Source organism: Octodon degus, unplaced genomic scaffold (assembly GCF_000260255.1).
Source record: "Octodon degus isolate 3935 unplaced genomic scaffold, OctDeg1.0 scaffold00050, whole genome shotgun sequence".
NCBI classification, from domain to species: domain Eukaryota; kingdom Metazoa; phylum Chordata; class Mammalia; order Rodentia; family Octodontidae; genus Octodon; species Octodon degus.
The window spans coordinates 2,300,642-2,315,886 of NW_004524626.1; the positions used below are offsets into that span (position 1 = coordinate 2,300,642).

Here is a 15,245-nt window from a genome sequence, read left to right on the forward strand (position 1 = left end):
TAGCCAACCGCAAGACCAACATGGCAGTGATTGAACCTTTACTATTAACTGCTATCTTAATGCATTTAAGTATAGCTTTTTCTCCTGATTATTAGACTAAACTCTCATTAGTTAGTTAAAAGTAACTGGCTGTTGTTTCCATCATTCACTCACTATGAGTCAGGGTACTTGACGGCAGATGTTGAATCCATCAAACCGTGCAATCCAGCTTCTTGCTCCAGCCATCCTCTAGGTTAACATTAACTATGAGAAATATCAGAGGCCAAGTAATCACTCGCACCATGCTTCCCCCAATGTCATTATCAATATACTTTTGCCAGTATTCCCCATCATCTCTAGTAGAAGGGGTGGGGGACTGAATGCATTGTCATTTAGAGATACTGACCACTAAATCCAAGATAGCTCAAGCCTATTTCATTCCTCATATGCGTTTTTTTATAGCTCTGTGATTTAATGTGTAGGCTTATGGGTCAAATGCTTTGACGATGCCTATTTTCTCTGTAAGTCTTCAATCTCCATAAGAAAGCAGATCATGAATACTTTGTTCCCTGCTGAAATGCGCATCTATCAAGTCATTATTTTGTGTTCAATAGTTTGTGAATGTTTTCTCCAAGTTCACTGTGCATATCTTAACCTTATGTCAAGTCTGTTCATCTTTCTTTCATAGATTTAGAGATCCTGTTATATGTATTTTTAATTAGTTCCTTGGAAGCATTTCTAAAGATTAAAAAAAAAAATGTGTAGGTGTCTCCTTAAGAGTTCTGATGGATTTTGTTAAATTGGCCACTCTCTGGCCCCTAGCAAAAGTGTGACTTGCATTCTCAAAAACTGACCAGTAGACTTATATTGCTAAAGCTTGTCAGGAAAACCAAATAGAGTTCTTTAATACAAGGTAGCAGTAAATCTGAAAATTTCAAGAGTTAGAGATCTCAAGCAGGACTTCTCTCTTCAGTGCTGTCTTCAAGAGGCACATTTTGATTACCGTCCACAGCATTAAATCATGTAGGCATATTTCCACGGCTTCCAGAGCAGGGATCTGTAGATTTTTCAAAAAATGAAATAGGAGCTTCCCTAGTTCTTCTAGCTAATCCCAACTAAAAAGAGTCAAAAAGAAACTTTGCTAGAGTGACTCTCCTAAAAAATAAATCAAAGACAGGGATTTTAGAAAAAGATTTTCAAAAAGACAAATGGCCTTGAGACCTGCACCAAGAGACTAAAGAAAGAGCTGACAGGCAAGACAGAAAAATCCAGGTCCACAAACACTAAGATGTCGCTACCTCCAGTAGAATACAGATAAAACAAAAGATAGCATGTACTCACAGCTTTGTACTAACATAGACACTTGTACATGTATGATCACTCTAGGGTCACTGTGAAGTACAATAGATATCCACATACCCCCTTACTAACTCTAAGCTAACCATAAATAAGATACCCCCTTGCCAACTAGCCTCCCACCCCAAAGATAAGGCCTTAAAATGTACATCAAGGACAAGCAAACAGACAAAACAAAGCTATACATATACCACCAAAAAATGACCTTAGACAGAGCTGTCCAAAAACCAATCCATCTATGACAAGTAGAGAGAAAAGAGTCGTCCACCCCTCCCATATGAACAGCTGAAGACAAAAGGCTCACAGATCCTCCATCTTTCCAGAACACCCTGATTCTTTCTTGTCAGGGTAGCTACCTAGCTTTTCCTTTCTCCCTCCTTTTTCCTCTTTACAAATAGAAGGCCTTTCTTTTGTTAAACTTTGTCTCTTGAATTTATTTTTGGGGCTGAGTTACAACCCTAGTGAGCCCCTCAGACTACAGAGCAGTGGTGCCTGTCCTCCAGAACAGTTTGGCTTTGCACAAATAAACACATCCGCTGTTCATACTAACTGTCCCCAAATGGTCTTTCAGCTTCACCTTTGCTCCAACTGAATCACCTCCAAGACGTGTGGTCAGTCTGAGAATAGAATTGCCAGTCTCTTCCCAGGCTACTCTCTCTGATCATGGTAGCACATGATATCTTAGCCAACTAGGTAAACAACATGACCTCACCATTCCAGCCCAGCCACCATCAATGTTGCCAATTATAAGAAGAGTTCCCATCACACCGAGATGACATGGAAAAATACAATGCACCATGAAAGTAACCTGGTAAATATTATTGGATAGATTGTCGTCAGGAAGACAAAAATTCTGGTGACCTCGTTTCACTTTTGCCCTTTAAGGCATCCCTGGGACCAAGATGAGCACCTGATCTTTCATCACCCCACAACACATAGGGTGAGTGAGGCTGCGCACTCAGTGGACCTAAAGAAATGGGACTTTCCCAAGTCAGTTCTACATGTAGTACAGCATAATTCTCTTACCTTCCCTCGGAAGACAAAAATGTGGACCTTTGCAATATGTATTTTACCTGCTCCTGATCCCACAAATGCTAGGAAATGTATACTTTATTTTTGTTCTTAGGATGTAATCCAGAGAAAGAAAGACTTCTAATCTTAAACTTACTTTATCACAGACAAGTCTTCTTTGGCTTTTTAAATATATGTGCTTGCTTCATAAAGCCGTATAAATATTAACTAAATGATTCTAAGAACAAAATGTAAATTACAGTGGTGTTAGAACCTTAGTACAAGCGGAGATTCAATTTGGAACTTCCTCAGGTTCCCACCACTGATTCAGATTGGATGGTTATATTCTAGGTTGCTACATCTTTTTTCAGCTTTTCTGTCTTGCCCATGTACAGTAATCTAATCCACCACCTGCCAACACCCACGGTGACCCAAGCTCAGTGGAAGACTATGAATGTTGAGCTGTTCACGGGGCTGTGCCTTTCAGTGTCAAGCAAAATATTTGAGCCAAACAGAGAAGTCACAAATCCTGGGAAATCTATGGCAAGTGATGGGCAGGCAACAGAGGAGATGATAGGAGAGCCCACAGGTTGCACCATACAGATCAAACTAAATACAACAGTTAACCAGCGCTGGCTCAAGCCATCACAAAGGGAGGTAGAGTTGAGAAAAGTGAAACTAATGTTGATTAACATTTTAACGAAAGAGTCAAATAAACAGCAAGTATGTTCTGTCTCAAGGGCGAACTCTCTTGAGGTTTTTAGCAAAAGGCAACAGTAGGGTCAGGATCACCCATGACTTTCAGATTCTACCATTGTGCTTGTTAAAAGCAGGGACAGGAAGTAAAGGGTTTGTTTCTGCTTTGGTTAAAATAAATAAATAAATAAATAAATACATACATACATACATACATACATACCACCATCTCAGCGTCCTGTCAGTTCCCACTCCTTACATCAGAAACCAACTGCCAGCTTCCCCAAGCACTGTGGCTTCAGTGTGTAGTCCCTTCATAGCGGAGAGAGAGGGGGATGAGGTAGCACCACAGTTTTTGAATAGAGCATTTCAACTGGTTCACTAACTTAACAAATTGAGTAGTGACAACGCCGCCAGAGAGAAATCACAGAGGTGCATCAGACAACATCTCGACTCCGATCTCTCTTGGGGGCGGCTTATCAGGGAGAGGGAAGAACCTACAGAATTATTATGTGACTTGTTGAGTGACAAAGACCAGGAAGAAGGAGGCGAGAGCTGCAATCAGGTAAGATCTCTTGGAGCAGTTTGGGCAGATAACATCGAATGGCTTCCGCAAAGATCTGAAAGAACAATTCAAACAGTGGTACAGAGTGAACAGATTTTCTATGGGAGAAAAAAAAAGTCCAACTTATAGGTTTGGTTCGTTTTTATGTCGTTTTTAATTAACAGAGTTAGTATCTGGAGGTGAACTGATGCTCTGTTTCACCACAGGATAGAAGGACGTGTGATCTACACCTAAAGTTACGCAACAAGAACGCCCAGTTCCCCGGCGTTCTGCTCGCTGCCTGTGAATCACCCGGAGAACTTTAAATTGCTCAGTACTTCCGCTGTCCAATGGCAAGGAAAGCTGTACTTTGTTCGCAGCTGATTGGCTAGTGTAAAACTCCGCTCCGAGCAACAACCAATGATTGCTCTCCGGGGCCCCATTCTTGGAACCGGTTTCGGGTCTGGGTCTGGAATGCGTGACATTGAGACAGCTTCGGAGTTGTAAACAAGGACAAGTCCCGGCCGGCCCCCGCCCACGCCACCCGGGGCGCAGTCCTCCGAGACCAATCCAGAGCCCACGTTGTCTAGCTGTCCGCTTCAGCTAAAGCTCCTGGTCGCCTTCCCACCCTTTGCCCTCACAGCCCCGGGGACGTGCCAGGCCCTCGGCGGTCACTGTGCCAGGCCATTCTGCGGGAACCACGTCGGGGGTGGGGCCTAAAGTTCTTTCTCCCCAGCAATTGGCGTGGCCCCAAGTTCTGGACGTGTCTGCGAGTCCGGAGACGCCTCCTGGTACTGGCTGGGGAGAGAGGGCAGGGGGACACATAAAAGGCCGCGCGGGTGCCTGGAGACCGAGTCTCAGCCCCTGCACCTCCTCGGAGCCACCGCAGGCCCCTCCGCCAACGCACCCAGACCCGCGCCCGCAGTGCACCTGTCGCGCTCCCTTGACCTCGATTCTGCTCCCGCTCGGTCCCGAGGGCGTCAGGATGAAGGCGGCCCGCTTCGTGGTGCGCAGCGCCAGCTCGCTGAGCAGCGCGGGCCTGGTGCCCCGGGAGGTAGAGCTCTTCTCGCGCTACAGCCCGTCCCCGCTGTCCATGAAGCAGCTGCTGGACTTCGGTGAGCAGGATGCAGAGCGGGCTGGGGGCGCCGGGGCGGGGACCGACCATGATGTTGGGGTCCGACGTTGGAAGGGCTGGGCCTCAGATAAACAACAGGGATACCCCCCCACACACACACACACACTGCTTTCTGAAGTCGGGGTGCAGGTCAAGACCGCGGGCAGCCTTGCTGCTGCTACTGGGTGGCTTTAGCTCACTTTTCCTCTTGTTTGTCCGGATTTTGGAGTCATAAAAAAATTCGCTTTTACTACCCCTTAGCAATGGACTAGAAACTTTAGTCCCTCTTTCACAATGTGGTCTTTCTGAGACAAGAGTTCTAATATTTCTAAAGTTGCCTCAAATCAATAGAGTTTTCCCTCCACCTCCCCTCAGGGGACATCCCTTCGAATTCTCAAGGCATCTTTGTCTTTTTACTGCTGTAATGTTCCATATATTGAAAACATTTAACACATCCATATGTTGTAAGTACTTGCACACGTTCTGCAAGGATCTTGAAAAATAGCATCAAGTGTTTCATAAAGTAAAGCACTGTGAAACTCTTATGTCCTTCTCTTGTTGGCTTTGCACTCCTCCTGCACATCAAATCATTAAAGGACATTACGTCGGTGCCCTGGTCACTAACTCTTGTATTTTTTTTTCATGAATACTAACACCTGTGTGATTGCTGCCTTCAATGGAAGGAATCTTCCTCAAAAACAGGAAACAATAATTCCCATACATTTGTCACTTTTTTTTAAAAGAGAAAAAAAAACCTGTAAAGATTTACTTGTAAATAACAACTCAACTGTGGTTGACATACAGCTTTCTATGTGTGCATGTTGAATATCTGATAGTTCATGATTTGTGCATATTCCACTGAGATGTATTGCTTTCCAAAAACTAAATAAACTTCACTTATTATAGGTTCACACAATGCATGTGAAAGAACTTCTTTCGCATTTTTGAGACAAGAATTGCCTGTGAGGCTAGCCAATATCCTGAAGGAAATTGATATCCTCCCTGACCGGTTAGTGAATACGTCCTCAGTACAGTTGGTTAAAAGCTGGTAAGTAGTGATCAGCTTTGAACTCTCTAGTTTTAAATAGTTACCTGAATATGGTTTCTTGAAGTAATTCCACAATTGGAATACAGATAGTTTACATAGTAAATAATTTGAGAATATGTAAAAAACAAAACAATATTTACTTAGGCTAAGTTATCATTAGGGCAGTTGTAAAGCTTGGAAGAGATTTTTTCATACTCGGTAAAACTAGACTCCTTTACAATATAATTGTCCTTTTGGAAGTAATTTGGAAAATAATATACATGTACAGTTTTAATTTCTTATTTTACATAATAAAAGTTTGACATTGCCAAGGAATTCCTGTGCCTAGAAACAATTCAGATGGGTACTGTTTAGGCAGGTGGTTCTGAGACTAAGGTTTAGAAGGATATTTTTTTTCCTTTGCCTGGCTCAGGATGCCTTAAGGGAAGGTCTGGTAAGGCATGAGAATCTGGGGATTGAACCGCAGCATCTGAGCCTGACTGCTTTGCTTAAGCAGGCACTTAAAGAACTGAACTAATGGGCAGGCCACAGGTACTGTTTAGGAAGTAGTCAAATTCTACCTCTGCCATTCCCTAGTTGTGGACTCTTAGGCAAGTGCTAGAAACTGTCTATGGCTCAATTCTCTCCACAAGGAGAGTAAATTATAAGTCTTAAATGGGTATTTGAATTTGATTGAGGTAATACATTAAAACAAAAAACCCTTAGAACACCATCTAGAACTCGGTGACAGCTATGATCTCATTTGACAAATAAGGATACTGATACTTAGAGTAAACAGAGAGCCCACAAGAACAGATCTTTAGAGAAGGAGTTGGCAGTGCACTGGAGCAGATGACCGGGGACCTCACCTGAACCCACTGATACACAGCTGTTTCTTCACTGAAGCAAGAGATATGTGTACTCCACACCCTTAAGAAAGTCAGAGGCCAAAACTAATGCTCAAACTATAGAGCTCGCTGCTACAGTCTGTACTTTCTACTCAACCCTCTTCTCTTCTTATAGTAGAAAAATAGGAAGCCCACTTTTTAAAAGTTATTTCTAAAGGTTTTTATTATCAAAAAGATATTTACCAACCACAGTGGTCAGGGATCTGACAATGACTTGGAGACATTTAAAGAAGCACTTTAAGTTAAATTTTAACTTATAAAGTGGAGGGTAAAAGTTGTACTTTTAAGTTTATGACATACAGTCTTCCTAGTGTTCGGAAGGAATGTTTTCATTTCAAGCACAATGCTTGTTGTCTTTCTTCACATCATTTAAAAAAGGTGTTTTGTTTCCAGCCATTTGACTCTGTTGAGGTTCTAACAAAGCACACTTACTGTTTTGCAGGTATATCCAGAGCCTAATGGACTTGGTGGAATTCCATGAAAAAAGCCCAGATGACCAAAAAGCCTTATCAGAGTAAGCTCTGTTCATTGGAATAAGTGTTTAAAAAGCTGGCTGTTTGCTGACATATTCCTAAGAGTATGCCCCAAATTTTTAGCCTTAAATTCAATGGGCTGTACCCAAAGTTACTGTCCTCTTACAGATGACAAATTTTAGTTTATTTTTTTTTAGACTTAAAGAACCATAGTATTGAAAATGGAAGCTGAGTATGAAAAAAATGGAGACAACATGATGTTCTCCTTTCCTGAAAAGTATTGCATTTTTGTTATAAGTTTAGGACTAATGAAATTTTCAGGAGAATTTATTATTACAAAATATTAAAATATTTTAACATCATTATAGTTTGTATACTTTCTTTTAGAGTAACTTCAGTTTACTCTTTTTTTTAAGTCTAACAAGAATTTTGAGAGTTTTTTCACAATAATATTTAAGAGTCATTTTTTTATTTTTTTTAAGAGAAGGCTGAATGAACAGCTATAATGAATGCACTGGCTATAGATCTGATGGTTTTCATGCAACCTAGAAATAAAACATATCTGTTTATAAAACTATCTCCTCTAGTGTAGTAAAGGAAACCTTATTAAGAGTCCTAATAAAACTTACCCAACCATCTTACCATTTGATTTATTTAGAAGAAGCCTTCTTTGAAGCAATCTAATGACAAAAACTGTATGAAACTTGTATACCTTTTACTAACTCTAAATCTAATGGCTTAGCTTTGTAGATACGCTCATCAAAGTCCGAAATAGACACCACAACGTAGTCCCTACAATGGCACAAGGAATCCTAGAGTATAAAGAAAGCTGTACATTTGACCCAGTCACCAATCAAAATCTCCAGTACTTTCTGGACCGATTTTACATGAACCGTATTTCTACTCGCATGCTGATGAACCAGCACAGTAAGTGAGCTCACGGGGATCATGAGTCTTTAGACATGTAGGTGACAAGGCATGGCTTGTCTACATGGCCACTCCGCAGGGGTCACATTTCTTTCTCAGTGGTAGTGCCAACCATGATCCTGATTTTTACTAACAACTTTTTTTTTTTTTTAAACAGTTCTTATATTTAGTGATGAGAAGACAGGAAACCCAACCCACATTGGAAGCATTGATCCACACTGTGACGTGGCAGCAGTGGTCCAAGGTAATTTCTAGATTTCTGCCCCCTCTTTCTGAAGCTGTAATTGATTGACGTATCTATAATCAAGGTGACTGAATGAATTTATGTTCACAGGGCTCCATTTATACTTTTATAAACATGTTATCAAAATCCTTTGCTTTTGAGAGTTAGGAATAGAAACACTAACTTATAATATTATCAAAAACTTAAACATAAATGGCTAAGGTGCTGTATCCTTAAGTGAACATATTCCTATTCTTGGAGTTAGAATCAACAAAATATTCTTAGGCAAAGCATTAAAAGGCATTTTCCATATACAAAACTCATACTCTACTGAGTACTATAGATTAAGGGTAGTACACACATGGACAATCACTTGAAAACCATAATTGTCATGAAGTCATTTCGTTATTGTGAAATACTTTATATTTCAGATGCCTTTGACTGTGCGAAGATGCTCTGTGAACAGTACTATCTAACCTCTCCAGAAATGAAGCTTACACAAGTGAATGGTAAGCTGTGAATAAAATGTACTTCCATCTATAGGAAACCCAAGGTTTTTCCAGTGTAATCTTTTTAAATAATAATACTTTTATAAATAATTTCTTCTCCTTTGAACATGCCAAAAACTTATTCACATATCTGAAGCCACATTTCTCTATAATTCTCACAACTGGAACCCTCCAGTGGTGCATATTCAGCAACTAATGATGATTCATAAACAATAGTTTGAATGAATAAGTTGAGATTTAAAGAGCAACTAAGTTCCAGTAACTTAGTCAAGGAAGATTATTTATTATAGAATGTGAAGGATGAGAAATTTGGAAATAAGAACATTTAGCACTGAAGATATCCTTCTAAGAGGTTATTCACAACACCTAGAAAAAAATATATACTTTAAATTGACCGTAAGAAGTGTGTTAGTCACAGAATGACAGACAGTGCATCATTCCACATACATGAGACATCCAAAATAGTCATACAGAAGCAGAAAGTAAAATAGTGGCTTCCAGGGGTTAGGGAGAGGGAGGGTGGAAACCTGGTATTCAACATGTCTAGAGTTTCAGTTATACAAGATGAGTACATTTCAGAGATCTACTGTAATACCATAGTACCTATAGTTAACAATACTGAATTGTGCATTTAAAATTTGGTAAGAGTGTAGAACTCATGGCTAATGCTCTTATCACAATAAAAATGTACTATTGATATATACACTGTTTGAAAGAACATTCTTTAAAAGCTTCAATTCTGGATATCCAAGGAATCCCCACACTGAAGTGATTACATGATGACTGAAAGATACTTCTTTTTTCCTATCCTAGCCTATTCTGGGTAGATAGTTTCATCTCAGAGCGAAACAATATACAGAAATTAGAGCAGGCTTCTCTTTGATTCAAAGTAAACATTTTTTTTTTTTTTTTGCTGGTACCAGGGATCAAACTCAGGACCTTGTGCTTGCCAGGCAAGCACTTATTCCACTGAGCTATCTCCCCAGCCTCAAAGTAAACCTCTTTTCCAAGTAATATTTATAGAAATAATTTTTGTCACCATTGAGTTAAGATAACTTGTTTGACTTAAGAGTACAGTAATTTAACTCACAGCTTAGGGTAAAACAAATGTTGGTGAGTACAAAGTTTGAAAAACATCTCTAAATATAAGCAGCATTGTTGCATAATACTTGTAGATAAACTGCTGGAACTGTCTGATAAAACACTGAGGGGATTGTCCTAGGCCTTGTGTTTTTGAGTCGAACTTTGCCAAGGATAGGATACCAAAGAATAATACTTTCATTTTTCTTTTCACACAGTATCATGAGGTTTTTGTTTCTCTGTTTTCTTTAGCCTGTTAGTGAAGTTAAAGCTTACCAAAAAGATCCTCAGATATTTTAAATTCCCATGCATGAAAATTCAAAAATTATAGTTGGCATGAATTTCAAGATTAAAATGTAAGCAATATTCTTTCTCTTATCTTCAAATGATTATAATGTTAACTGAAATTCTCCAGTACAAGCATGTTAAAAATAGAAATGAATAATCTAAATCCAACTTATAGTCTAATTATTTCACATTTTACTCCACTTCATACATTAGAAATGCAAAAAAAAACAGAGATCTAGTTAGCAAATGAATAGCGTTTTAAAAATAAACCAATCGTCTTTATTACTAGTGGGAGAGTTTTACCGAAGAATTATTGGGTAGGAAGTGTGAGAAATATTCCAACCCTATTTAAAATCTAAACTATTAATCAAATAAATGTGGAGGTTTATTTTAGTGAAATATTTATTTCTTGATTCTGAATAAATATTATTTCCCTAGGTAAATCTCCAGGCCAACCAATTAACATTGTGTATGTTCCTTCTCATCTTCATCATATGCTCTTTGAATTATTCAAGGTAAGACTAAGTATAATGATTTTGATTTTTGTCTTTCAACTAGTTTACTAGTTATATTGCTATTTCCTTCATCATGCCTGTCTAGAAAACAGCCTCAGTATCTTCTCATAAGAATAGTTCAGTGATGGTAACGGAAAGAAGTTACACAGCAGTATTTGAAAAAATACATGCACCTCACTGTGATAGCAATGCATGTTTGAGAATGCAGAGCATGATTGAGGACATCTTACTGCTTTAGAAACAAGTGGATGCTCTCTCATTATTTTCCCAAATGCCCAAAAAGCAACAGTGTAATAAGACCTTGCACCTCTGTCTCTCCAGGCTGTTCCAACTCAAAACACAAAAGGCTCAAATCCAGTCACCATAAGTGATCCGTCCACATTCTGAGTCCTGAATGTGCTCAGAGAATAGTCAGTTCCTTCAGTGATTTACTTTAGTGTACAGAATCACCTAGAGACTTGATTAAAATCCAAAATTGATTCAGTAGGTCAGTGCTAGGACCTGAGATTCTTGAATTTCTGGCGAGCTAATGGGAAGTCCTGGTCCACATTCCACGTAGGCAGGGCGACAGAGCAATGCTTCTCAAACTTTAGCAAGCACTACATTCTCTCGTGCATGCTGTAACCTACATGCTCAGGCTCTGTCCTAGAGTTTAGAACCTACAATTGTGAGAATTTTCATTTCTGATAAACTTTTCAGAGGATTCTGATGTTTTTCTCTGAGTTAACCCAGGGCAAAGAATCAATCCTCTCATGGATTCTGACTTCAAACCACAACTCTAAACTTAAACCAGAAAGAAAACAAAATGATCACCTGAAGCTTTGTGACATTTTTCCAGGGACCCCTACGGGGGAGAGGAGGAAAGAAAAAAAAAAGCAAAATGTAACTCTAATTCTGACATAACTCTTCAGAATTTATTGTTTTGTGACATTCTACTGAAATGTTGATTGAACTGCAGACATCTGATCTATTTTATTTCACTTTAGGTAATTAGGAAAACTGAACTATTATATAGTAACCAGAAAGCAGATGATATACTAAAAGGGAATTAGAAATGAGAATGGGTTAAATAACCCAGCACTATTTATCTGCAGGACATTTAAACAACTGGTGAAAAACATATTTTAGCTATGTTCTAAAGGACAAAAAGTACTTTTCCATTGATTTGCTTTATTTTAAATTGAGTGATCCAACTCATAGAGTTATTTGCCATCCCTGGTAAAAGTTAAGATGAAAATCAAAGGTAAATTGAAATTTAATTTAGAATTATTGGCTGTCTTTTTAAATAGTAACAACCTTTTCCTGCAAATTTTATACAAGTCAATAAATTGGTTCAATGATTCACTGTTCATTTGTTATGTAATAATCTCTCGTGCTTGAATATAAAATGTAATGGAAAGACAAAAAAGGGAAAGCTAGGAAATGGACTATAAAAACCAATTTCTACATTTAAATTAAGCTTACAAATAAGAACTTGACAGCTAGCAGAATTGTTTTTCTATTAGACATTACTCCCAGGAGCTGTATTACATGCTAAATGAATATTTTTCATTATTCGTACTGTTTGACGCTTTTATAAATGGCTATTTACAGAGCTATTTTACTACTAACTTAAAAAATAGAAACTTTGAATTACCCTCTGTGCATCTCTAATTTTAAGCGTAAAAAGCAGTTGTTTATTATTCCTCATTCTGCCATTGAATTCCTTATGCTTTTTCCCCCTTAGAATGCAATGAGGGCGACAGTTGAACACCAGGAAAGTAGTCCTTCCCTTACACCAATTGAAGTGATTGTCGTCTTGGGAAACGAAGATCTTACAATCAAGGTAACCTTTCTCTGCTTTTCTTTGTTCTTTTCTTGAAAGAATTTTTTTCAAGGTCAATCATAATAAGGCTCCCTATTTTGGGCAGTGGATCAAAGTCATGTGTATCAGATAACTTACAATGAAGGAAAGACTTTTTATGTAAACAAGTTCATGCTGTTTTTAATGTCTACCTCTGATGACTTTTTTAATATCAGATTTCAGACAGAGGGGGTGGTGTTCCGCTGAGGATTACTGACCGCCTCTTCAGTTACACATACTCCACAGCACCAACACCTGTGATGGATAATTCCCGGAATGCTCCTTTGGTAAGATCAATTATATGGCTAAATTCATCCTGGCCTCCTAGTTTTAAATTAGAACAGGGATTATGGAGAAGAATTTAGACAAGTTAATCAATCTAGTTAAGTTACATGTGAGGGCCATGAGATAAAATAATAAATGAAGGGAAACATGGTGAAAAACAGTGCTACAAGGGGTCCCTGATTGGAAGCAAAAGATGTTTCCTTAGCTTCACAGACCTAAGTATCATTGAGGATCACAACACTTTCCTACATTTCCATATTCCACTAGTCACATCCACTTCTATACTAATGACTGCTCTTTTCCCTTCTAGGCTGGTTTTGGTTACGGCTTGCCCATTTCTCGCCTCTATGCCAAATACTTTCAAGGAGATCTGAACCTCTACTCTTTGTCAGGCTATGGAACAGATGCTATTATCTACTTAAAGGTATTCTTCAAATTCAATTAAAAAAAATCTGTTTCTAGGATGATTACTTCTTTTTACAGTTCTTAGATCTATGGTCCAGAGTGAATGCCCTAAGCTGAATTAATGCAAATAAGTGACCATGAGTCCCTCGTTCTGTTTTCTATTTAGATGTGTGAGCACAAATCCTTTATCGTGATAACTTACTAAGGTGAATGCTAGGTCATACTACTTGGCTAACATGAAGCAAAGTTGGTCCCAAGAAGAGTACCAAGATTCAGAGTGAGAACAAGCATGCTCATGCCAAATTTTTATGGCAACTTACTTCATTTTGGCATTCGATAAAGTAGCTGTATTTTAATATTACTTAAAATTGTGCAAAATAAATGTTAATAATGTTCTAGCCTACAAAGCAACCCAAATGAAGACACTCAAGACCTTAAACTGACCTTATTAGAAATCCATAGCAAGAAAATTGACAGTTCACACTGTCAGCAGGATGCCAGGCATTTCCTATTTGAACTTTAAAACCTGGTGTCCATGTATCTTTCTATTTGGAATTAAGCCTCAATTTATTTGTTAAGATCCCTGTCCTGATTTTGTTAATCATTTGCTACCTATTTCAACTAAAATTATATTTACCTCTAATAGCAACTAAAACATTAAGTTTCTAGGTTCCCATTTTGCACTGGGCTTAATTGCTAATGGACTTTGTCAAAAATAGTGAATTGCTGCTTTCTGAAGTTGCCAAAAAATCTTTAAACTTATAGGAAACAGCTTCTTAATAAATTAATAATGTCAGATTAGTAAGCTCTCTTTATCACAGATTCAGAAGTTTTTCTTTGGAAGCAATAGTTTTGCTGTTCATTTTTGTCTTATTGGCAATATCCAAAGGATATGTGCAAATATGGAACATACTGAACATAAATTCTATTCCCTAAGTTATAATTATATATGTACTATTTTTAGTTCCTATTGAGTGGAACTAGTATTTCTTGGTTTTGTTCTATAAAGTACCTAAGACTGTGGATATTACTGCTTTCTTGCTACTAAATGAGTGAGATGAATGTATTTGAATATTAAATACCTCTGAATGAATTTTGAATAATCAAATGCGAATTATGCCACCCATAATTTCTTTGGTCTGGTATGTTTTCTCTTTTCTTTAGGCTTTGTCGTCTGAGTCCATAGAAAAACTCCCTGTCTTTAATAAGTCAGCCTTCAAACACTACCAGACGAGTTCGGAAGCTGACGACTGGTGTATTCCAAGCAAGGAACCAAAGAATGTGGCAAACCAAAAAGTGGCCATGTGAAGAGTAACATTCAGGATACTCTGTGGATCAAAGTGGGTCTAGGGCAGTGTTGCTTCTCAAATGTTTGTGTGTGAAGACTTGTTTCCACAAAAACAGATCACAGCAACAGAAACATTAATCCAGCAAGGAGTGGTATTCATTTCCATGACCCAGGGGGAGACAGGGCAGAGCTACCGGAGCTGAAGGAGGGCCAGAGCCTTGCTCTGCAGTGTAGAATGACCCGTGGGCATACTGCAGATTGTTTTCATCTCTTTATCAGCAGGAATGGAGAAGGGAGTAAACAAGGAAGACAGATGTTAGCAGTTTCAAATGGAAGATATTTCAGAACATTTGTTTGATATCCAAAGATACTGGTATTCAATGAATATCAAGTGTTAAGATACCAGGACTTTCCTGCCATGCAATGAGTGAAGTTTAGTTTAGACTATGTGCCTAGAGATATATGCAAATGGACATCTCACAAATACTATATTTACACGCCCTAGGGAAAAGGGAACAGTGACTGACATAATGTTCACTGCAGTTAAAAGAGGAAGAGTGGGCCAACACATTGTATTCAAGGTTGCAGCCAAGATATTGGGCCTGTGTAAAAACTCAGAAGAAAGCCTTTCTGACAATTATTGCTCCTTGATATGCTGCTTTTCTATTTCATGCAATAAGCCAATGCTTATTGCCAAGTGCCCTGTCTTGGATGAATTGTGGAAGGTGAATTGAGTTCAAGACGTTGGAGAATGAAGAAAGGAAAGAATTGCCA

The 15,245-nt window shown here is 38.6% G+C and overlaps 1 protein-coding gene across 1 annotated transcript; it reads left to right on the forward strand.

Annotated features, from left to right (window-relative positions):
* The first annotated feature begins 4,282 nt into the window (after nt 1-4,282).
* Pdk4 (pyruvate dehydrogenase kinase 4) lies at nt 4,283-14,536 on the forward strand. Its single transcript, XM_004632614.3, has 11 exons — nt 4,283-4,701; nt 5,607-5,748; nt 7,078-7,149; nt 7,851-8,035; nt 8,193-8,279; nt 8,690-8,767; nt 10,574-10,650; nt 12,377-12,475; nt 12,670-12,780; nt 13,089-13,202; nt 14,348-14,536. The coding sequence occupies exons 1-11, from the start codon at nt 4,572-4,574 to the stop codon at nt 14,489-14,491; spliced, it is 1,239 nt and encodes a 412-aa protein (XP_004632671.1). The 5' UTR covers nt 4,283-4,571; the 3' UTR covers nt 14,492-14,536.
* The last annotated feature ends 709 nt before the right edge of the window (nt 14,537-15,245 follow it).

Excerpts from the sequence above, each read along its gene's own strand:
- Pdk4 (XM_004632614.3), top strand. The coding sequence starts at position 4,572 with ATGAAGGCGGCCCGCTTCGTGGTGCGCAGCGCCAGCTCGCTGAGCAGC. Across the intron at positions 4,702-5,606 it reads GAAGCAGCTGCTGGACTTCG|GTTCACACAATGCATGTGAA; the intron begins GTGAGCAGGATG and ends CACTTATTATAG. Across the intron at positions 8,280-8,689 it reads CGTGGCAGCAGTGGTCCAAG|ATGCCTTTGACTGTGCGAAG; the intron begins GTAATTTCTAGA and ends TTTATATTTCAG.